The 23,653-nt window shown below is 38.0% G+C and overlaps 1 protein-coding gene across 1 annotated transcript; it reads left to right on the forward strand.

Annotated features, from left to right (window-relative positions):
• The first annotated feature begins 19,416 nt into the window (after positions 1–19,416).
• LOC127214612 (zinc finger protein 605-like) lies at positions 19,417–20,803 on the forward strand. The gene is given in 3 exon segments (XM_051174951.1): positions 19,417–19,592; positions 19,673–19,954; positions 19,956–20,803. Coding segments are annotated over 2 exon segments (1,083 nt in total). The 5' UTR covers positions 19,417–19,592; positions 19,673–19,684; the 3' UTR covers positions 20,769–20,803.
• Positions 20,804–23,653: the final 2,850 nt, after the last annotated feature.

Consider the following 23,653-nt stretch of genomic DNA (forward strand, 5'->3'; position numbering starts at 1 on the left):
CTTGGGTTTGGTTCCTAGTACCATATCAAGTGGCTTACAATTACCTGTAACTTCAGCTTCATGGGGATACAATTTTCCCTGCTTCTGTGAGAACATATGCTCCATAATTAAAAGTAATTTAAAAAAGAAAATCCTAGCTTTACCTGAGTGTTGGTCTCCAAAAATAACCTCTCAGGTTGCTGCATGGAGCAGGGGCAAGTCCTTTTCCACTACTGTTCTCAAAGAGAGTGGTTTCCAAGGACCCTTTAGAGGAGGTTGGAGGGGTGGTACCTGGAACACATAAAACGAAGAAAGGAAGGGGAAAGTGGGAAGGGGCAAAGAAAGGCATTGTCCTGTTACTGACACATTTTCTAGAGCCTTCCACTACTCAAAAAAAAAAAAAAATCTAGTACCCATAGCAGCCTCCTTTCCAGTGTCATGGAGTTGCATAATCAGGCCTGCTAACAAATCCTTAACAATCCACCACCCTATAAGCACTCCCATGCAACTTCCATGTTGTGGTCAACAATGTGGAAATGTTTTTTATGGTATATTTCAAAAGTGTCTTGTTATTTTCCTCTGAATTGTGAGCAGTGTATTTTGAAGAATTAAATTCTGTTTGTGAACATTTCACACAAGAAATCTGTGAAGATTCTTTCTTGACCCCATGATAACAATCTTTGTGCCTCTCTTTGTCTCACCTAGGTACATGCTCTTCACCAGGATGCATTTGTTTTTAACTTCACTCTTGCTTACTTTAAAGAGTGATATTTCCTCATCCCAGCCTGTTTTCCAAGTTTCAGGTATTAGAACTGCCTAGAATTAGGCAACTAAAACTATCAGGTGCCCAAAGTCACCATGTCTCTGGCTCTTGGAGTGCCAGAAGAAGACATCAGATCTCCTAAACTAGAGTTACAGATAGTTGTGAGCTGCCATGCAGGTGCTGTGAATGGAACCCTGGTCCCCTGCAAGAGCAGACAGTGCTTTTAATTGTTGCACTTCATCCTGTTTACATTTTTTTAAAAGAAGTAACCTATTCTTTTATAAAGTAGTTATGTCTATATCTACTACATTTTCTAGGATGTTTACTAGGGAGGATTTATTACTTAATAAAGAGTGCCTTCCTTGATGACCACACTAATGAGAAATATGACACCCCCCCTTCAGCATTTATTAACTACTTAGAACTCCACTGAGAATGGTGAGACCTTATTGTCTATCTTACATCCATGAGGGACTGTTGATGTGCAAGAAGGCTATGCAGCTGTGAGTTCTTGGGTGCAAGAGCCATGCCATTTCTGGAAGACAGTGTTTCCCAGTACTGATTGTTATGATAAAGTGTGAGGGGGACCTTGCCTGGGGGACCTTAGGGTATTGCATGACAGGCGAGGGTGACGGAGGTGGAGGGACAAACATGCCAGGCAGACAGAGCTTAAGTGAGAAGTTTTATTAGAAAGGGGAGGGAAGAGGAAAGGAAAGAGAAAAGAGGTAAAGAAACACAGAGGACAGAAGAGAAGAAGGAAACAGGAAAGGTCCTGTCTGCTTCAGGGGAACAGCAGGAAAGAGAGGAGCAGAATAGAGCATAGGTGGGTGGGTGGAGGTCTTCCTTTTGCACCTGCATGCAGACTAGTACTCATAGAACCCTGGGCTGACAAGAATACTGCCTGAGTGCCTTCTGCCAGGTGACAGGGGTTGGCCAGAATAAGGCTTTAATCTTTACACTGCTTCCCATGCTCTCTTCAGTGGGCCCTGAGCTTTGGAGGGGATGAGAATAGGTGTGCCATACACTTTTGAGCAGTCAACAATCACTTGTTCTCAGCTTTCTGACCAGTTACAATTGTCTATGTTTATATTAACTGTTGCATACTGTGAACAAGTTTCTCTCACCAAGTCTGAGATCAGTGCTGCACAATTTAAGATGTTTTACAACAGAGTAGTAGGGTTTGCTCTTAGCATACCCTTCTCCTTTCAAACACTTGCACTGTTTTTTGTTTTGTTTTTGAAATAGAATCTCTCTTTGTAGACCATGCGGACCTAGAACTCATAGAGAACTGCCTGCCTCTGCCTTTCCTGAGTAGAGTGCTGGAATTAAAGACATGCATACCCATTCACACTCACATAGCTGTGTTGAGTAAGCAGGAAGTTCCTTTCCGAATCACTCCTAGGGATTTCAGCCCATGAAATGGTTATATGCTCACTTAAAACCCTTTGTTTTTCTTGGATCCAGGGGTATTTGCATGTGTCCAGATCCCTTTATTCCTAGAGCTTGTATGGGGCAGGGGTGTGTATTAACCTGTATTCCTTCAAGTCAGCTGAGCTGAAGACACTCAATGCATGGACAGATTTAATGGGCCTGGAGAGTTTAGTGACTTCTGACTGGTTGTCAGATTTTGTTTATAGTATTAACTACTTAGAAAACTTAAAAACTCTTGAAATCCTGCATTAACACGAGTAAGATATTTGTTAATTTTTATTTCATGATACAATTCAAGCAAATCCTTTTATAAGATACTGACTTAATTTCTTTCCTGTTGTGATATAATACCATGGGGGAAAAAAGCAACTTAGAAGAGAAAGGGTTTATTTCAAATCAGCTTATGAGCCTTGTCCATTGATGGGAAGTTACAGTGGCAGGAACTTGAGATAGCTGGTCACATTGGATCCATAGTCACAGCTCAGGGAACACAGAATGGTTCTTTCCTTTTCTTAAAATTCAGAACCCAACCCTTGAAATAATACAGCCATAGTGAACAGGTCTTTTCACCTTAGTCACACTACTTAAAAGCAAAACAAAAATGAGAATGCCGAGAATGCCAACTTACTCCACACAATTTGGCATTGAGGTCCCTTCCATGATCCCACACCCTGTCAAGTCTTCAGTGGAAACCACTTACAGAGCACAATAAACTCCTAATTTTATGTCCCCAAAGCCAAATCCATGGGGTTTTAAGAAAATGTGTCATTACAGGGTTCTGTATCATTTGAGGACATCTCTTTGGACTTCACCTGGGATGAGTAGCAGGATCTTGATGCTGCTCAAAGGTCACTCTACAGAGATGTGATGCTAGAGAACTATAGCAGCCTCATGTTCTTGGGTAAGTCTATCCTGTAACTCTCTGCACAGATCAAATTCTTGGTTGATAATTATAGGAATTATTTTTGACTCTCTCTCTCTCTTTCTTTCTGTGTGTGTGTCTGTCTGTCTCCCTTTTTTTTTTTTTTTTTTTTTTTTTTTTTTGATTTTTTCAAGATAGGGTTTTTCTGTGTCATCCTGGCTATCCTGGAACTTACTCTGTAAAAAAGTCTGGCCTCAGAGACTCAGAGGTCAACCTGCTTCTGCCTCTCAAATGCTGTGTCTTAGGATTTTATTGCTGTGAAGAGACACCATGACCACGTTCATTTAATTGGGATTGGGTTACAGTTTCAGAGGTTTAGTCCATTATCATCACGCTGGGGAGCATAGCAGCTGGGGGTATGGTGACATAGGCAGACATCATGCTGGAGAAGGAACTGAGAGTTCTACACCTTGATCTTCAGGCAACAGCAGGAGACTGTGTGAACTTAGGCATTAAAGACCTCAAAGCTCATCCCTATAATGTCACATTTCCTCCAATAAGGCCTCATTTCCTAATTCTACTTTCTATGAGGCTAGCATTCAAACATGTGAGTCTGGAGGCCATACCTATTCCAACAACCACATGCTGGGATCAAATGCAGTACATTCCAGGTATGTCAGGACCATCTTGTGACTAAAGTCATATAAAGGCTGTAAAGCTCCCTCAGAAAAACAATCACCATTTTCTGTTGTTTAAAGTTCATCACAGTTGCTGTGCCCTAATGTACTGTTGTTTCAGCCAGCAATTGCAATTCTACAGTTACTGGACTGCTTCTCTATCAGTGGTCTGACTGCTCAGGCTGCAGCCTGGAGGGAATTCTGTTCTTGAAGGCACTGACTTTGATGCTGTCACTAAAGGTAGTTTTAACTAAATCAATTATTCTGTTTATGAATAACACCCAAGATTCAAAGCCTGGGATGAAAACCTGTAAGCTCAGAGAGGCTCAGTAGCAAAAAGCTAACCTCTCCTTGCTGGTGCCTCTGAAAAGACTTGTGCTTCTGCTTGACCAAACCAGATAAACCTGCACCACCCCCAATTCTACCCAATTACTTCCTGTGTCTCTCTATATCTCCCAGATGCCCTCTGATGCGCTATGATTATTTTCTGTCAACTAGTTGCTGACTCAGCCTTCTGACCCAAGGTTAATTGTAGACAGTTTCCTGTTTCAATCACCTGCTCCCAAATAAACACTCAGAGTCTTAATTATAAATGCTCAGCCAGTAGCTAAGGGTTATCACGATTAGGTCTTAAAAAATTAACTCATTTCTATTCATCTACTTGCTGCCCCACGGCTCATGGCATTTACTTTGCTGACATGTCTTTCCTTCCTCTCTGTCTGGCTAGTGAATTCCATGACTCCACCCTTTTTCCCAGTGTCCATAGTTTGGTTGTCCCATCTATTCTTCCTGCCTGGCTACCAGCCAGTCAGCTTTTTAAAAACCAATCGGAGTCACAGATCTTTACAGTTTACAAAAGAATTATTCCATACCAGTTTTGTTTTTTTTTAATCAATGCAAAATTAAGGTTAACTTTTTTTTTACCCAATACCCAAAGATGTAGAAATAACTTTAGCTTCTGTGTTTTGATTTATTAATTTATTTTTATTTTACAAATCTATACCAGTTCCCCTCCCTCCCTCTCTCCTACCCTCTCACACGCGCAGAACACCATCCCATCCGATCTCCCCCCCCAATCAAAATCTGTCAAGTCATTTGCAGTAGGGATTAGGCCCTGCCTCCTGCCTCTAGGTTAAGGGAGTATCCCCCATGGGGAATGTGCTCCCAAAGTTCTTTTTTGCACTAGGGATACATCCTGGTTCCACTGTCAGAGGTCCCATAGACTTCCCAGGCCTTCTAACTGAGACTCATGTTCAGAGGGTCTGAGTTGATCCAATGCTGGATTCTCAGATATCAGTCTGGGGGCCCATTAGCTCCTCCTTGTTCAGGTTAGCTGTCTCTGTGGGTTTCTGTACCCTGGCCTTTTCCTCTCTCTCTGCATCTGCATTCCAGTGTGGCTCAGTGTTTATCTGTGGGTGTCTGCTTCTGTCAGCTACTAGATGAAGGCTCTATGATGGGGGATAAGTTAGTCATAAACATCATTATCAGAGAGGGGCATTTATGGTAGCCTTTCCACTGTTGCTCAAACTGCTAGTTGGGGTTAGTCTTGTAGGTCTCTGAATGTTTCTCTAGATTCAATTTTCTCTTCAAACCTATAATGGCTCCCTCTTTTATGGTATCTCTCTCTATCTCTCCCTTTCTCTCTCTCTCTCTCTTTCTCTTTTTGCTCTTGTCTATTCCTCCCCTGGCTCAATCTTCCTAGTCCCACACGCTTTCCTCTCCTTCCCTTCTCTTTCTCTTAGCTCCTTCGCCACTCACTGCCCCCTCCAACTCCCAATATTCTCAGGAGATCTTGTTCCTTTCCCCTTCTCTAAGGGACCTTGTATGCATCTCTTAGATTCCTCCCTGTATACTAGTTTCTCTGGCAGTGCGAATTATAGGCTGTGTTCCTTTGCTCTATGTCTAAAATCCATATATGAGTGGGTACATACCATGTTCCTCCTTTTGTGACTGGATTACCTCATTCAGGATGGTTTCTTCAAGATCCATCCATTTGCCTGAAAATTTCAAGATTCCATTGTTATTTTCCGCAGAGTGGTATTCCATTGTGTAAATGTGCCACATCATCATTATCCATTCTTCAGATGAGGGGCATCTAGGTTGCTTCCAGGTTCTTCCTATTACAAATAATACTGCAATAAACATAGTTGAAAAGATGTCTTTGTTGCATGGACGTGAATCATTTGGGTATATGTCTAAGAGTGGGATTGCCAGGTCCTGTGGTGGACTGATTCCCATTTTTCCTGAAGAACTGCCATATTAATCTCCAATATGGCTGTACAAGTTTGCACTCCCACCACCAGTGGAGGAGTGTTCCTCTTTCTCCATATCCTCTCCAGCATAAGTTGTCATTAGTGTTTCTAATTTTAGCCATTCTAGCAGAAGTAAGATGGTATCTCTGAGTTGTTTTTATTTGCCTTTCCCTGATAGCTAAGGATGTTGAGCACTTTCTTAAATGTCTTTCAGCCTTTTTGATTTCCTATATTGAGAATTCTCTATTCAGTTCTGTACCTCATTTTTTTAAAGAGTTATTTGGTGTTTTGTTGACTAGCTTCTTTGTGGATCAGCCCTCTGTCAGATGTAGGATTGGTGAAGATCTTTTCCCAGTCTGTGAGCTGCCCTTTGGTCTTGTCAACTGTGTTCTTTGCCTTACAGAAGCTTCTCAGTATGAGGAGGTCCTATTTATTAATTGTTGACAGAGTTATTTTGCTACTGGAGTTATGTTCAGGAAGTGGTCTCCTGTTACAATTTGTGGTACCTACCACTTTCTCCTCTAAGAGGTTCAATGTGGCTGGATTGATGTTGAGGTCTTTGATCCATTTGGACCTGAGTTTTGTACATGGCAATATACACAAGTCTATCTGCAGTATTCTACACACTATCATCCAGTTGTGCCAGCACCATCTGTTGAAGATGCTTTCCTCCTCCCATTGTATACTTTTAGCTGTTTTGTCAAAAATCAGGTGTTTGTAGGTATGTGGGTTAATAATCAGCATCCATGGGTGTACCTGTCTATTTTTTGTGCTTATACCAAGCTGTTTTCAGGACTGTATCTCTATAGTAGAGCTTGAAGTTGGGGATGGTGATGCCTCCTGAAGTTCCTTTATTGTACAGAGTTGTTTTGGCTATCTTGGGTCTTTTTTTTTTTTCATATAAAATTGATTATTACCCTTTCAAGGTCAGTGAAGAATTGTGCTGGGATTTTGATGGGGATTGCATTGACTCTGTAGATTTATTTTAGCAAGATTGCCATTTTTACTACATTTATCCTACCTATCCAAAAGCATGGGAGATCTTTCCATCTTCTGGTATTCTTTAATTTCTTTCTTTAAAGACAAAATATTCTTGCTATATAGGTCTTTCACTTGTTTGGTAAGTGTTATCCCAAGATACTTTATGTTGTTTGTGGTTATTGTAAAGGTTGATGTTTCTCTGATTTCTATCTCACACCCTTTGTCATCTGTATATAGTAGGGCTACTAATTTTTTTTTAGTTTATCTTGTATCCTGCCAGTTTGCTGAAAGTGTAGGAGTTCCTGGTAGACGTTTTTGGGTTGCTTATGTAAACTATCGTATCATCTGCAAATAGTGACAGTTTGACTTCTTCCCTTTCAGTTTATATCCCCTTGATCTCCTTTTGTTGTCTTATTGCTTTAGCTAGAATTTCAAGTACTATATTGAAGAGATAAGGAGAGAAAGAGCAGCTTTGTCTTGTTCCTGATTTTAGAGGAATCGCCTTAAGCTTCTCTCCATTCAATTTGATGTTTGCTGTTGGTTTACTATATATTGCTTTTATTATATTTAGGTATGTTTCTGTTATCCCTGATCTCTCCAAGACCTTTATCATGAAAGGGTGTTGAATTTTGTCAAAGGCTTTTTTAGCATATAATGAGATGATCATGTGGTTTTTCTTTTTCAGTTTGTTTATATGGTGGATCATATTGATAGATTTTTTTTGTATGTTGAACCATCCCTGTATCCCAGGGATGAATCTGGGATCATGGTGAATGATTTCTCTGATGTGTTCTTGGATTTGATTTTCCCTATTTTATTGAGTATTTTTGCATCAATGTTCATGAGGAATATTGGTCTGTAGTTCTCTTTCTTAGTTGTGTCTTTGTGTGGTGTGGGTACCAAGCTAATTGTGCCCTCATAAAAAGAGTTTGGTAATGAACCTTCTTCTTCTATTGTTTCGAACAATTTGAGGAATATTGGTACTAACTCTTCTTTTTTAAATTTCTGGTAGTATTCTGCACTGAAGCCATCTGGTTTGAGCTTTTTTTGTTGGGACACTTTTGATGACTGCTTCTATTTCAATATGTGTTACAGGTCTATTTAAGTTGCTTATCTCTTCTTGATTTAATTCTGGTAAGTGATAGTTATCCAGAAATTTGTCCATTTCCTTCAAATTTTCAAATTTTGTTCAGTACAGGTTTTCAAAGTATGATCTGAAAATTGTATTGATTTCCTCGGTGTCCTCGTTATGTCCCCTTTTTCGTTTCTAATTTTGTCAATTTGCAAGTCTTCTCTCTGTTTTTTGGTTAGTATGGATAAAGGTTTGTCTATTTTGTTAATTTTCTCGAAAAACCAACTCTTTGTTCCATTGATTTTTTTTCTATTGTTTTCCTGGTTTCTACTTTATTGATTTCAGCCCTCAAATTGATTCTTTCCTGGCATCTACTCCTATAGGGGAGTTTCTTTTCTTGTTCTAAGGCTTTCAGTTTTGCTTTTAATTCTCTTATGTGACTATCCTCTGTTTTCTTCATATGTGCACTTAGTGTAATGAACTTCCTTTGTAGCACTGCTTTCAAGGTCTCCCATAAGTTCGGGTATGTAGTGTCCTCATTCTCATTGAGTTCTAGGGAGTCTTTAATTTCTTTCTCTATTTCTTCTTTGATCCAGGTATGTTGCAATTGAACATTGTTCAGTTTCTATGAGTTTGTAGGGTTTCTGTGATTCATGTTGTTGTTGAATTCCAACTTTAAAGCATGGTGGTCTGATAAGATACAGGGGACTATCTGTTGAGGGGTGTTACATTGCCTAGTATGTGGTCATTTTTAGAGAATGTGGAGTAGAAAGGAAGTTTATTCTTTTGTGTTTGAATAGAATATTCTATAGATGTCTGTTAAACCCAATTGAGACATAACTACTGTTAGTTCTTTTGTTTCTTTCTTACATTTCTGTCTTGTGGTCCTTTCTAGTGATGAGAGTGGGGTGTTGAAATCTTCCACTGTGAGTGTTAAGGTTTATTTGAGCTTTGAGTTTTAGTAGCATTTCTTTTACGAATGTGGGTGCCTTGGTATTTGGGGCACAGATGTTCAGAATTGAGACTTTGTGCTGATGGATTTCTCCTGTGATGAATATGAAATGATGCTCATCATCTCTTTTGATAGATTTTTGTTTGAAATCTAACTTGTTAGATATTAGGATAGCTACACCGGATTGCTTCTTGGGTCCATTGGGAAGATATTTTCCCAACCATTTACCCTGAGGTGATGTCTGTCTTTGAAACTTAGATGTGTTTCTTGTATGCAGCAGAAGGATGGATTCTGTCTTCATGTCTAGCCTGTGTCTTTTTATAAGCAAGTTAAGACCATTAATGTTGAGAGAAAGTAAGGACCATCAATTGTTAATGCTTGTTTTAGAGTTGGTGGTGGTGGTGGTATTGTAAATATATTCCCTCTGCTTTATCCTTTGTGTTCCGGTGAAGTGGGATTATTATTGCCTCTGCCTTGTGAGTATTGTTAACTTCCTTGGGTTCCAGAACTTTCTGTAGGTCTGGATTTGTACATATTATGAAAATCTGGCTTTGTCTTTGAATATCTTGTTTTCTCTGTCTAAAGTGATTGAGAGTTTTTCTGGGTATCAAAGTCTGGGCTGGCATTCGTGGACTCTTAGTACTTGTAGAGCATCTATCCAGGACCTTCTGGCCTTGAGGATTTCCATGGAGAAGTTAGGTGTAATTTTGATAGGTCTGCCTTTATATGTTACCTGGCCTTTTTCTTTTACTGCTCTTAATATTCTTTCTTTATTCTGTATGTTAGGTGTTTTGATTATTATGTGTCGAGGGGTCTTTTTCTTTGCTTCAGTCAATTTGGTGTTCAGTATGCTTCTTGTACTTTCATGGGCATGTCCTTCTTCAGATTGGCTAGTTTTCTTCAATGATTTTGTTGAATATATTTTCTGCACCTTTGAGCTGGGCTTCTTCACCTTCTTCTCTGCCTATTATTCTTATGTTTGGCCTTTTCACAGTGTCCCACATTTCCTGAATGTCTTGTGTTAAGGATTTGTTGAATTTAAGATTTTCTTTGGTCGATGAATCTATATTCTCTAGTTGCACGCCTGAGATTCTTTCTTCCATCTCTTGTTTTCTGTAGTTCCCGCTTGTTTGCCCAGTCTATTTCCAACATTCTCTCAGTTTGTGTTGCCTTTATTTTCTCTATTTCAGTTTTCAAGTCTTGAACTGTTTCCTTCAGCTTTTTGATTTTTTTTTTCTTGGCTTTACTTATTTTCTTTGAGAGATTTGTTCATTTCTTTCCTTTCAAGTTTTTGTTTGTTTTCTTCTTTCATTTCTTTAAAGGATTTTCTCATATCATCTTTGAGGGCCTCTATTATTTTTATGAAGTTATTTTTTAAGTCATTCTCTTCTGCTTCATCTGCTTTGGTGTGTTCAGGTCTAGTTGGTGTAGAGTCCCTAGATTCTGGTGGTGTCATACTGGTCCTTCTATTATTGGTTGTTTTCTTGTATTGACATCTTCCCATTGCCTCTTCTAGTTGGTGCAGGTAGAGTCTCTCTCTCTATGATACTCTCCCGGTGGGCTTAGGTGGATCAGGAGTTTGATGTCTGTAGCTCTCTAGGAGGTCTCTCTTCAGGCAGGGGCCTGGCGATGGAGGTAGTCGTCAGGAGATACTGTGGGCTTTTCTGAGTCCTCTGCTACAAGTCTCCCCTCAGAGCCTCCATGGGTCTCTCAGGCTCCTTGGAGTTGGTCCTTGGTCCCACTGGTGCTGTCAGCTACCACCATCTTGAATAAAATCTATTTTTTAATGTGTATGGGTTTTGTATGCATATACAGCTATATGCCAGAAATGGGAGTGTTGAATCCTCCAAAACTAAAGTTAATGATGGTTGTGTGCCATCATGCAGGTACTGGGAATTGAACCCACATCCTCTGGAAGAGCAGTAAGTCCTCTTAACCATTGAAACATCCCTCCAACCCCAGTATTGAACCTTTTCTTTTGTCTTTGTTTTCTGATTTTGGTTTGTTTGTTTATTTATTTATTTATTTATTTTTTAGACAGGATTCACTTGACTGGTCTGGAACTTGATATATAGTCTGAGCTGGTCTCAAACTCATAGAAATGTGGCTTCCTCTGGCTTTGAGTGCTAGGATTATATGCAGGCACTACCATGCTTGGTGCTGAGTGGCCATTTTTAAGGGGATTGTTCTGAATTTCTGAGAAAATTAGTTCTTGTTGTACATAGAAGGTGTGAAGTTTGATGTTTGACTTCTGATTTTGTCACATGTTATGTCATCCATTCTCCTTTGTTAATAATCTAATGTTTTCTCTTTATAGCATCATTTGTAGGTAGCGTTGCCTTTCTATTCCCCTTTCTCCTTTGGATGTGGTAGTTTCTTTATGTATTTCTTAGTAAACTAAAAGAGAGTGAAAGAGCATATCCCGTTCTGTTCATAGAGAAAATCATCCCAGGCTTGCTCCATTTCCCTAGCTGTGGGCTGTGGGTTTGTTATATATGTCATGGCTTATTGAGATTTTTTTCCTCTAAAGATAAAAATACCTTTTATGCATCCATTGTATTCATATTACTGTTTTTGTTGTGATAATAGTGGTTTTTTGTTTTGTTTCTGAGAAAGGGTTTCACTATGCAAATCTGGTTGCCCTGGAACTCATAGAAACCAGTTTGCCCTGACTCCTGACTTCTGGGAGTAATGACAGATACCACTATATCTAGAAATACTGCTGTATATTATTTAGTACATAGATATGAGGGTTTCAAATTTCCATATGGTAAGTGCTGCATTCCTAGTATGAATCACACATGACCATGGGTTCTAATTGCTTTATGGCCTGTGTTGGTATTTTTGTGCCTCTATTCATTGGGGTTACTGAACTGGAGATTTGGTTGCTGTCTCGATGTGTAGCTTTGAAGTCATTGTAATGCTGCTAATATGTTGACAGCTTAAAATGCATGGCTGTATCTCTAGTGTGTGTTATTGTATATGCAATTTTGGCTTTCTTAAAGTGTTTAGAATCTCTTCAACTAGCTGTTTTTCCTGTATGACTATAATGTGTGCAGTCATTTGCTGATGTATGCCTTATCTTTCCTGATTATTTGTTGATGTCCTTGTTTTACTATACAATACACATGGAAGGAATATTTGTTTTTCAGTGATGATGGATGTGTTTTAAATTAACCTTATAGTCTTTTGATTTTTAAAAGTCTGCATGGGTTATCTAGTTTATTGATTTTTGAGAAAGGATTTCACCATATGGCCCTGGCTGGCCTAGGACTCATTACAGACTAAACTGCATTCCCCTCCCCCCAGATCTTTAACTTAACATGATCTGCTTGCCTCTGCCTTGCAAATAAATGCTGGAATTAACTGGAATTAAATATTTGCTTAACCATACCCAATAGTTTAATTTACTTATAGCATTTTTTAAAATTCACTTTTATTTATGTTGCATATATGCAGTACCTGCAGAGGATAGAAGAGAGTGTTAAATTTGCTGGAACTAGAGTTACAAGTGGCTATGTGCCACCCAATATGGATGCTGGAAACTGAACCCAAGTCTATACAAGTATCAAGTCTTCTGAACCACTGGGGCATCTCTTCAGTCCCTTGGCTGATTGGTTTTATGATTATTCTCTCCAGTATAATTAATTGTAAGTATTTTTTATGGTTACTATTGCTATGAAGAGACACCATGGCCATGGTAACTCTTACAAAAGAAATCATTTAATTGAGGGTCCTTGCTTACAGTTTCAGAGTTTCAGTCCATTATCATGACAGGGAGCATGACTACATGCAGGCAGATATGGTGCTGGAGGAGCTGAGACTCCTACATCTTACAAGCAAGAGGAAGTTGACTGACAGTTACACCAAGGGAAGCTTGGACAAAAGAGACCTCAAAGCCTGTCCCCACAGTAATACACTTCTTTCAACAAGGCCACACCTCCTAATAGTGCCTCTTCTTTTGGGGGCCATTTCTTCCAAACCATTACAAATATCTTTTGTGTGTGTGTGTGTGTGTGTGTGTGTGTGTGTGTTTTCTCTTTTATTCACCTTTGTATTTTTCTGAAAACCATTATGCTGATTGAAGGTGATATTCCAGTCAGTGAAGAATGTTTGTGTAACCCCCCTAATACCCTAATGAAAGTTTCTGATTTACTGATCAAAGCACAGGTCCTGAATTAAATATGTTGTCTTTTATTGGTGGACTGAACCTAACACTTGTGCAAAATTTGCTTATCTTTTCCCACTTATAGGATATTGTATGTCTAAACCTGAGTTGATCTTCAAGTTGGAGCATGGATTTGGGCCATGGAGTGTAATGGAAGCCTCTATCCAGAGCCTTCCAGGTGGGTGAATGCATACTGAGCAAGGGAGGTCAGCAAGAGGACGGTTCATCATGATGGTTATGTTGAAGGCTTTTTACCAACTTATCTAGCCCTGCCCAGACTCTATTTTTTCAATTTCTGGAAAGAATTAGCTGTATCAACCTATCAGCAGGTTGTGGTTGCTTCTGGTGTGTGTTTCCCTTACATGCAAGCATGAAAGTTTTTAATAAATGCTGCCCTATTCCTGGCACTTAACTTTAATGAGGCTAGCAATCAGCCAACATACAGCACTATCCAACACACCAATAACCACCATCCTTCATTGGCTCCAACCTCTGTTAGTATTTTTACTGTATTTCCTTTTTTATTCAGTTATTTTATGTTTATATTTTTATTCTTCCTTTATAGGCTTATTTACCCTTGTATTTTTTATTTTGCCACCAGATTCATTATCTCATATTTTTCCCCCTCTCATATATTCCTTTCCTTTTTTTATTATTGTTTTTATTTTCCTTTTATTTAACCCTTTTGTCTTAGTTTAGATTTCATTGCTGTGAAAATGACCATGACTATGGCAATTCTTACAAAGGAAAATGTTTAATTGGGTCTGGATTACAGTTTCAGAGGTTTAGTTCATTGTTGTTGTGGCAGGATGCATGGTGACATACATGCTGGACATGGTGCAGGACAACAAGCTGAGAGTTCTAGGCGTAGAAGGAGACTGTGTGCCACAGTGGGTATAGTTTGAGCATATGGGGCCTTAAAGCTCACAGCCAAAGTGACATACTTCTCCAACAAGGCCACACCTTCTAATAGTACCACCCCTATGGGTCAGGCATTCAAACACATGAGTTTTTGGGAGCCATTCCTATTTAAACCACCACACCTATTTTCCAATTTCCTTGCTCAGCTCTTGTTCTTTTTTAATTATCTAATTATTGTATTACTATTGTTGTTGTTGATTTTCCAATTTCCTTGCTCAGTTCTTGTTTCCTTTTAATTATCTAATTATCATATTGTTACTATTATTGTTGTTGTTGTTATTATTACTTTGTTTTTTTGAGACAGGTTTTCTCTTGGTTGTCCTGGAACTCATTATGTAGACCAGACTGGCCTTAAACTTACAGAGGTCTTGCCTTTGTTTCAGAGTGCTGTGATTAAAGGTGTGTGCTACTACACCCAGCATAATATTTATTAATTGTTACCTGAAATTTGTACTCCATTACTCACATGTTCTTTGGTGTACATTTTTTCATTTTTATTTATTAATTTATTTATCTGTTTACATTTATTTAGTGTGTGTGTGTGTGTGTGTGTGTGTGTGTGTGTATGCATGCAAGTGTGTGTCCCTCTACACACTATTGTGGAGGCCAGAGGACAACTTGTGGGGGTTGGTTCCCCTACCATTTGGGTTAATGAGGATAGAATTCAGGTCAACATACTGGCAACAAGCTCTTTTATCCTTTGTGCTATCTTGCAGGCTCTAATTTGTTTCTATATTTATTCTATGTTTTTGTGGGGTTTTTTTCTGGTAGCAGTGCTATTACTGCAATTTGTTGCTTTCTGTTCACTTAGTAGTGATAGAGATTGAGGCTGCAGATGAAGGCTGCTGACTGAAAATGTAAAATGAGAAGGCTAGCCATCCTTACACCTGTACAAGTGGCAACTCTGCACAACATGTTCACTCCGATAACCTGCTTCAGTAACTGAATTGTCATATATGTGACTGGGATAAGTTAGAGGCCTTAGTGAGGAACCTACTGCTCATATTTTGCTAAATGGACCTGGTGTGCCTGTCAGATTGCCAATTAACTATTCATGCATATAGATTAGCACCAGTGTCAGCTTTGGTTAGGGTAGCTGGCTTTTGCAGTGAGTGTTGGCTACTGTAGGACTCATGACTAGTTAAAGTGCTAAAATGTGAATGTGTTGAGCATGGTGGTGAGCCAGGAAGATCTCCTGTGAGTTCTGAGGCCATGCTGGTCTACATAATGAGTTCCATTACAGGCAGGACTATATAGAGAGATTGTGTCTCAAGAAAAAAGAAAAGGAAATAAAGGGGAAAAATGAGTGAATGGAATAATCCACCCAGACTGAGAACATTTCATTTAATATAAGGAAAAATTCAGGGTGTTCAGTCTTTTTAAAACAGTTATTAATTTTATAGTGAGCAGAAAAGCAAGTAAAAGAAATCAAGGAATACAAGTTAGGAAAGAAATAGGTAATAACTCAGTTTTCAGGTAACATAACCCTATACTTCAGTGTCCATAAAGACTCTTAAACATGATCCAAAATAACAGGTTATACAATCAACATAGTAAATCAGTATCTTCTCCCTCCTTTCCTTCCTACCTCCTTACCTCCCTCCTTTTTTCTGCTAAGAATAAGATACAGGGTCATACATATACCAACCAAGTGTTGTAACTCTGAATTAAAGTTTCAACCTGTACAGTAATTTTTTATATAGCCTAGGATGACCTCAACTTCACTATGTAGTTGAAGATCACCATGAATTTCTGAAAGGGGTGTCACCTTACCTAGTTTTTATGTAATGCTAGAGATTGAAACCAGGATTTTTTTTATGTGCTCTGCAAATACTCTGACAGCTGAACTTCATCCTTACCTTCCAATATCTTGTCTACATTAATGAAAAATGAGTATGGTGATAAGGAAATGAAGAAAACAATATAATTTAAAATTGCCTTTAAAAAAATCTATGCTACCCAGCAATACTATTTGGAGTACTAAATAGCGTGTGCAGTTAAAACTGTAACATAGTGATGAAATTGAGGCGTTAGCAAGATGGCTCAGTGGATAAAGGGGCTTGAGTTCAATCTGTGAGACCAGTATGGTTAAAGGAGAGAACAAATACCTATGTATTTGTCCTCTGACATTCACACATATTGTGTGGCATGTGTGCACTCTCACATACAGACAAGTAATTGAATGTAATTTTTAAAAGGGAGATTGAGGAAGACATTAGAGTAATTAAAGACTTCATGTGTTTCTATTAATGCAATTAGTATACTCAAAATGTCTTTAAATACCTTTTCAGTTTGTTATTATTCTTGTGTGTATGGGCATGCTGTGTTCGATAGGGGCATATGTATTATAGCATGTTTGTGAAGGTCAAAGAACAACTATTATTTTCTTCCACCTTTATGTAGGTTTTAAGGATTGAATTCACATTTTACATCAAGCATCTTTTCCAGATGGGATATCTAGCTGCCTGCTAAAATATCCTTTCAATGAAAGCTATCTATACATTCAAATGCACTCCCAGGAAATGATAACAAATCCTTTAGAAAACAAGAGAATCAACATGTAATTATCATACAGAAGAGATATTCTCAACCAGCCAGTGAAATTCTTTAAGAAAGGTATGGTGTTGTATCTATCACTATACCTGCTTTCAAATAATGCTATAAGAGTTATGTTAGTAAAAAGAGCAAGCTGTTGGCAGAAACCACTAGCCTAGACGCTGTAGTGAACTTGCACAATGATTCAAAAGTATAATCACAAAACTATAGCCACATTTTTTCTCAAATTACCAAAAATATTTGTTTCAATAAAAGTACTTTAAAAGATAATTCTATAAAAATTAAATCTCCACACATAAAAGACTGAACCTAGACAGTTGTTTCTTCCTTTGTACCTAAGGAACAGAGACCTTAACAGAAGGCCTTTAATGGAGGAATTCATGTGAACACAATTGAATAATATATGTATAGACTAGAATGTAAACAGCTGTAGAATATGAATCTAGTTGGACATGGTGATTCATGTCTAAAACCCCCAAGTGAGAGGAGTTCAAGGATATCCATATAGTAGTTCTAGAGCAGAATATGGTAGATGAGAAAGCAGCTAAAATGATAAAAAATGAATGCTAACTTCAAAATGTAAAATTTCTATCCAGCAATAACCAGAATGGAGAAGTATCCCATGGAAACAAATACCTTTGCCAGGGATTTATTCATTATGGGATTAATATTGAGCATATATAAAGAACCCATATACACAGATGGTGATAACATAGAATTATCCAGCCATTATGGAGTACTTTTCAAATTTGAAAAATAAAAGTGCTGTATGATGCAGGTATCATATCTCTGGCTGTATGCATGATGGGACTAAAGATACTGTGGCTGCCCCTCAAGTCCCATGCTCATAGTAACCAAGATATGATATCATCATCCATTGTGCTCATCATTAGATTCATCATAAAAGATGAGACACATTTCAGATGTATTAATCATCTGTGTAAAGAATCAGAAATCAGATGGGCTGGCATGGTGGTGCACACCTTTAACCCCATATTCAGTTTATTTGCAAGGTAAAGTAAATTTTTTTATTCTTCATAAAGAACAAAATATATGTACCACTATCAAAAGTCAATATTATTTTATATTTTTTATCAGGATAAGGAGACAGACACAAGAAGATTTCAGAGTTATTCATGGATAAAGATATTTTTAATGTCATTTTAGGTGTTCATAAAGTGACTGCACCAATTGAGAACCACCAGAAATATCACAAGGGACTTTTGTGGCAAGTTGAAATCACCAACAGCCAGACATTAAATGAAGAAATTGTTGAAGTAAGTAAAATATTTAACATGAGCTTTTAACATATTTCAAGTGACAACATAAAGATTAGAAATTAGGAATGTTTCTTCACGAACTTATCCCAGATCAGTGAGATGGCTTGGTTTGTAAAGGGATTTGCCACCAACCTAACCATCTGAGTTTAATCCCCATGTCCCATGTGGTGGATGGTAAAGAAAAACCCCAAAACTTGTCCTTTGATATCCATATGTTTGTATATGGCATATATGAGTACACACACAAATATAGTTTGAAAAATGAAAGAAAATTAACTCAGCCCTGGGGAGATTATTTAGTCAGTAAAAATGCTTGATGTAGAAAATGTGAACTTGAGTTTGGATCCTTAGCAGACGTAAATGCAGACAGCTATGGTGATATGTATATCTAACTAGTGTTACGAGGATGGAGAAATTAGAGTCACTGGGGTTTCCTGGTTTATGATTCCATACAAACAAGGAAACTTTGGGTCCAGTGAGAGACCTTTTCCAAACAAAAATAAAAATATGGTGAATAGTGATTTATGAAGACACTGAAGAGCAACCTCTAGTACATAGACACACATAAACTTGTGTATACACATTTGTTACCTCCTATATACTTACAAAGGAACTCAAAGCTGAGTGTCTTTCTCTTTTGGGTGATTGTTGCCAGCTGGAAAAGAACACAATTTTAATGATACTCTATCAAAACTGTCAGTGGTGTTATCAATATATTTGATCAGTGATATTGTTCAAGGAGATATTATTTACATATGAACTTTCATATTAAACATCTCTGATAAACTCAGTAAATACTAGAAATCTTTATATATGACATTTATCACTGTAACACAAGAAAGATTCCAAACTAATATTAGAAAGCATGTTGTAGGGAAAGGCCCTGTGGCTATATGAAATATGACTAATTCCTGTCTTAAGGCAGAACTGAATGTTGTAAGGAGTACGGTTTTTTTGCCTGCCGCCGCCCGGTCTTGTCCCGCCGCCACACCAGCCCCAAATAACACACAGAGACTCTATATTTGATACAATGCTGTTGGCCCGGTTACTTGTTTCTTATCGGCTAACTCTGCCTTAATTATTAACCCATTTCTACTGATCTATGTATTTCTCTTACCGGGGAGCCGGCGGCATACTGTTTTCTCCAGACTCTCCATTTTGACTCCTCCTTACTACTTCCTATTTCCTCCTTGTCTCCTAGTCCCTCCTATCTTCCTTTCCTATTGGCCAACAGTGCTTTATTATTAACCAGTATGAGAAACATATACAGAATGACATCTCCCATCAGAATGTGGCACAGAAATTCCACCAAGGGACAACATCATATGAAGGGAAAGGATATGTGAAGATGTTTTGCCAGCAGTCACAGAACACAGGGGATCAGAGGACACATGCACGTAAGAAACATTTCAGTTATAACTCTCTTCTCAACAACTGTCAGAGATTTAAAGAGGAAACACCCTGTACCCACAGACAGTGCAGGAATACATTCTCTTGGAAGTCACACCTCACTGAACATCAGAGAAGTCGTATAGGTGAGAAGCCATATGAAAGTTCAGGATGTGGGAAAGCTTCCCACATTAAGTCTCAGCATCAGATCACTCATACAGAGGAGAAGCCCTACAATCAAGTGTTTGGAATGTGGGAAATATTTCTACTACAAATCACAGATCACTGAGCATCAGAGAAGTCATACAGGTGAGAAGCCTTATGGGTGTACAGAATGTGAAAAATCAGCTATAAGTCACATCTGACTGTACATCAGAGAAGTCAAACAGGTGAGAAGCCACATGAATGTACAGAATGTAGGAAAGTTTTTTTACTATAAGTCACAACTCAGTCGACACCAGAGAAGTCATACAGGGGAGAAGCCTTATGAATGTATTAAATGTGGAAAATCTTTCTACTGTAACACACATCTTTCTCTACACCAGAGGATTTATGTAAGTGAGAAACCTTATAAGTGTACAGAATGTGGGAAAGCTTTCTCTTTCAGTGCGTGCCTCACTCATCATCAAAGGACTCATACAAATGAGAAACCATATGAATACACACAATGCCCCCAAAGCCTTCTACTTTAAGAAACAACTTACTCATCATCTGAAAACACATACTGCTGAGAGGTGCTTTGAATGTAAGCATTGTGGAAAAGCATTCTACTGGAGGTCTAACCTTATTTTGCATCAGAAAACTCATACTGGTGAGAAACCTTATGAATGTAAGCAATGTGGAAAAGCATTTTACTGCAAGTCCCACCTCACTGTACATCAGAGAACTCATATAAGTGACAACCTCTATCAATGTACAGAATTTAGGAAAGCATTCTACTCTCAGACACAGCTTACTGTACATCAGAAAACTCACACTGATGAGAAGCCCTATGAATGTAAGCAATGTGGGAAAGCATTCTACAGCAAATCTGGGCTTACTACACATCAGAAAACTCATACAGGCGAGAAGCCCTATCAAGAGTGGGGAAAAGAATTCTATAACAACTATTTTCTCATTGAGCATCATCGAGTTCATACAGGTGAGAAGCCATATCAATGTACAGAATGCAAGAAAGCATTCTATTGCAAGAAGTATCTTTCTCTACATCAGAAAACTCATGCAAGTGAGAAGTCATTTCACTGTGCAGAATGTGGGAAAGTTTTTTCCTGGATGTCACACCTCACTCAACATCAGAGAATTCATACAGGTGAGAAACCCTATACCTGTGAACAGTGTAGGAAAACATACTACTTCAAGAAACAACTCACTCGACATGAAAGAACTCATACACGTGAGAAATCACTAGATGTAAATAATGCAGGCCATTTCTCAGCAGATACAACTTCTCCGTGTATGAAAGAACTCAAAGGAGAAATGCTGTAACTATCCAATGCAGAAATTTTTCTTCCTCTTGTCACACCTCATTCAAAGTCAGATGAGAAAACCTGAGAGTGGAAAGAATCTATGAAATCTTACTAAAGTATGTACTCAGAAAGCTTGCAAGTAAGAATCTGATTAGTGTAAAAAACTATGGGAAATTTCTAGTGGAATTCCGTTGTTATTCTACCAGTGAACACATACCACAATGAGACATATGGCTAAAGGCATTCTACCACAGTGCTCTCTGTAAAAGAAGCCATACATGTGAATGTCTCTTAAGAAGTTAAAAAATATAGAAAAGCTGTGTCATTCTTCAATTCATTTGAATATATTATAGGTGATTAATACCTAATGTAAGGAACAGAGGAAAGCTTTCTAACATTAAAACTGCATGAATTCACACCTGAACACTTATGCAGGTGGGGAAATTAATAAAATGAAATAGAAATCAGGCCTCTACATTAGAAACATCATATGTTATATGCCAGGTACAGCAAAAAGTGTAGTGTTTTCAATTGTAGATCTTCATCTTGCAGGTTTATTGAGACACCTTAGCAACATATGTTAACATTCCATATGTTCAAAGCAGTAAAGCCTTGAAGCACCCTATGTGATTAAAACACTTAAGAATATGAAGCATGCCAAAACTTTTTAATTGAACTTGAAATTCATCTACCATTACAAACACAACAGAGATGATTTAAACAGAGGAATCCAATTTGAAAACATGCCAGTAGTCCAACTAAGTTTATTACAAAGATTGACCAACAAATCATAGATGTAAGAATTCTAGAAAAGGCATTCAGTCATGCTCCCAATGTACCAGCCATTGGATAACTTAGGAAAGTGAGAGCACATTTGAAGTTTAAAAGTTAATTTGTCTTAATTGTGGCTCAGTGGCAATATGCATATGTTTTTGTACTGTATTTCTACAATTAGAAGTTTTTATGGGTTATCTTGATTTAGAATGTTTAGATTCATGGGGCATTTGTAAATCAGTTAAAATGTCTACAAGTTTTAATGTCTCATCAGACATGAACATTTTTAATATGTCACACTTTTATAATTATTTGTTTAGTTTGGAGACAAAATCTTGATTTATATCTTGAGTGTTCTCTGGCTTCTGCATCTGCACATGGAAACAGAACATGTACACACAATAGAAAAATACCAAATGTTTTATACATTAGGAATTGTATAAAATATTGTATAAAGTTGTATAAAAATTGTATAAAAGTATCAGCATGTGACATTATCATGTTAATTTTCAAGTGGAATTTTGCTTAAGTATGCCATCAAAAATTAAAATGTTCAACTATAACCCAATAAAGAAACAAAATAATAATGCTCCTTGCCAATATCCATTAGACAACCTTTTTGTTTTTTAGGTTTTTTGTTCTTTAGTGTAATGCTTTAGATCAAAACCACATAGTGACTATATCCCCAAATTGTTAAATTACTCAATATTTTGAAGAAGATAAACAAAACATATAAAGCTTTTAGGAATAAATAACACATTTTAATCAGGATAAAATATGCACAGTAGATAACATCATAAAAATGAGAGGCACAACATCAATGAAATAACTTTTAAGTAAAATGGGGAAAAAATGAGAGTTTTGTGGTTAGCATTGTATCTTTAAAGATTTAAGTAGAGGACACAATGCAATTCAAGTTATATATGATTTTTCACAAAAAATAAAATTGGAAATATGAGATGCTGATAAGAATCTTTTATTACATATATGTATTGTATATGTATATGAGTCCATACTCCACTCTCTCTCTGTGTGTGTGTGTGTGTGTGTGTGTAGGTTTGAGGTTTCCTTTGAACCTCCAAATTAGGAATAAGTATTTTCACAGATGTAATTAAGCTAATGACCAGGATGATGTCCTACTGGATTTTAGAGATGAACCCTAAATCAAATCATACTGTTCTCATTAAGACAGGCGAAGTGATATGAAGAATGCCTGTGTTCTTAGCTACTCTGTTGGCCAAGCCAGAAGGACAGTCTCGATAACAGGGTGAGGATAGGCCAACATGAATGATTGGGATGCTGTCTCACAAGAGGAAGTACAAGAAATGGGCTGAGAAAAGTAGAACACGGTAATCTAAACAATTAGGAGGTGTAACAATAAGGTCAAAATTTAAGATCATCCTCCAGTATAGAGTGAGGTCCATGCAACCATGATCTAGATGAGACCCTATCTTAAAAGAATTCTAAACCCAATCAAGTAAGGTTTTTTGGTTTGGTTTTGGTTTTGGTTTTATATGATTACCCATCCCCATGAATATTTGGAACATTATTGTAACAGGTGTCCTGGAAAAAAGGTCAAAATAATGGCAGTGGATATATAACTGAAGATAATGACTTTCTTCTCCCAGAATATTTTTTTCTCAGTAGGTCACATCACTGGGACAGAGTATCAAGGCCATCACTGAATTCTAGGATAAATGTTCTTTTGCTACAGCTATTGCCTATGAAACACAAACATGAGAGTCAGTGCCCACGTGGAGTTTATTGATAGAGGGGAGAGAAGGGGGTAGCTGGTGGCCAACCAAAAGCAGGAGGGGGGGTGAGAAGCAAGGCAAGAGAAGAGAGGGGAGCAAAAGAGCAAGAGAGAGAGGGGAGAAAGAGGAAAGAGAGAGGATGGTGTGCTTGGCATGCTTGCTTTAAAAGGGAAACTTGTACATGTGTAACTGAGTCCCCTGCACAGCCAGGTAATGGCAACCAGGTAAGTCGTGATGTAGAGATGACAAGGCCATGAGCATCCGGCCCATCATCAGGGGGCGGGGGTCAGCAAACTGCTGGGTTCCAAAAATAAATAAGGATCACCCTTCACATTAACTCTGGCTTGGGTCTGTCTTAAAGCTTGCTCACAGTACA

Source organism: Phodopus roborovskii, unplaced genomic scaffold (genome assembly GCF_943737965.1).
Source record: "Phodopus roborovskii unplaced genomic scaffold, PHOROB, whole genome shotgun sequence".
NCBI lineage: Eukaryota > Metazoa > Chordata > Mammalia > Rodentia > Cricetidae > Phodopus > Phodopus roborovskii.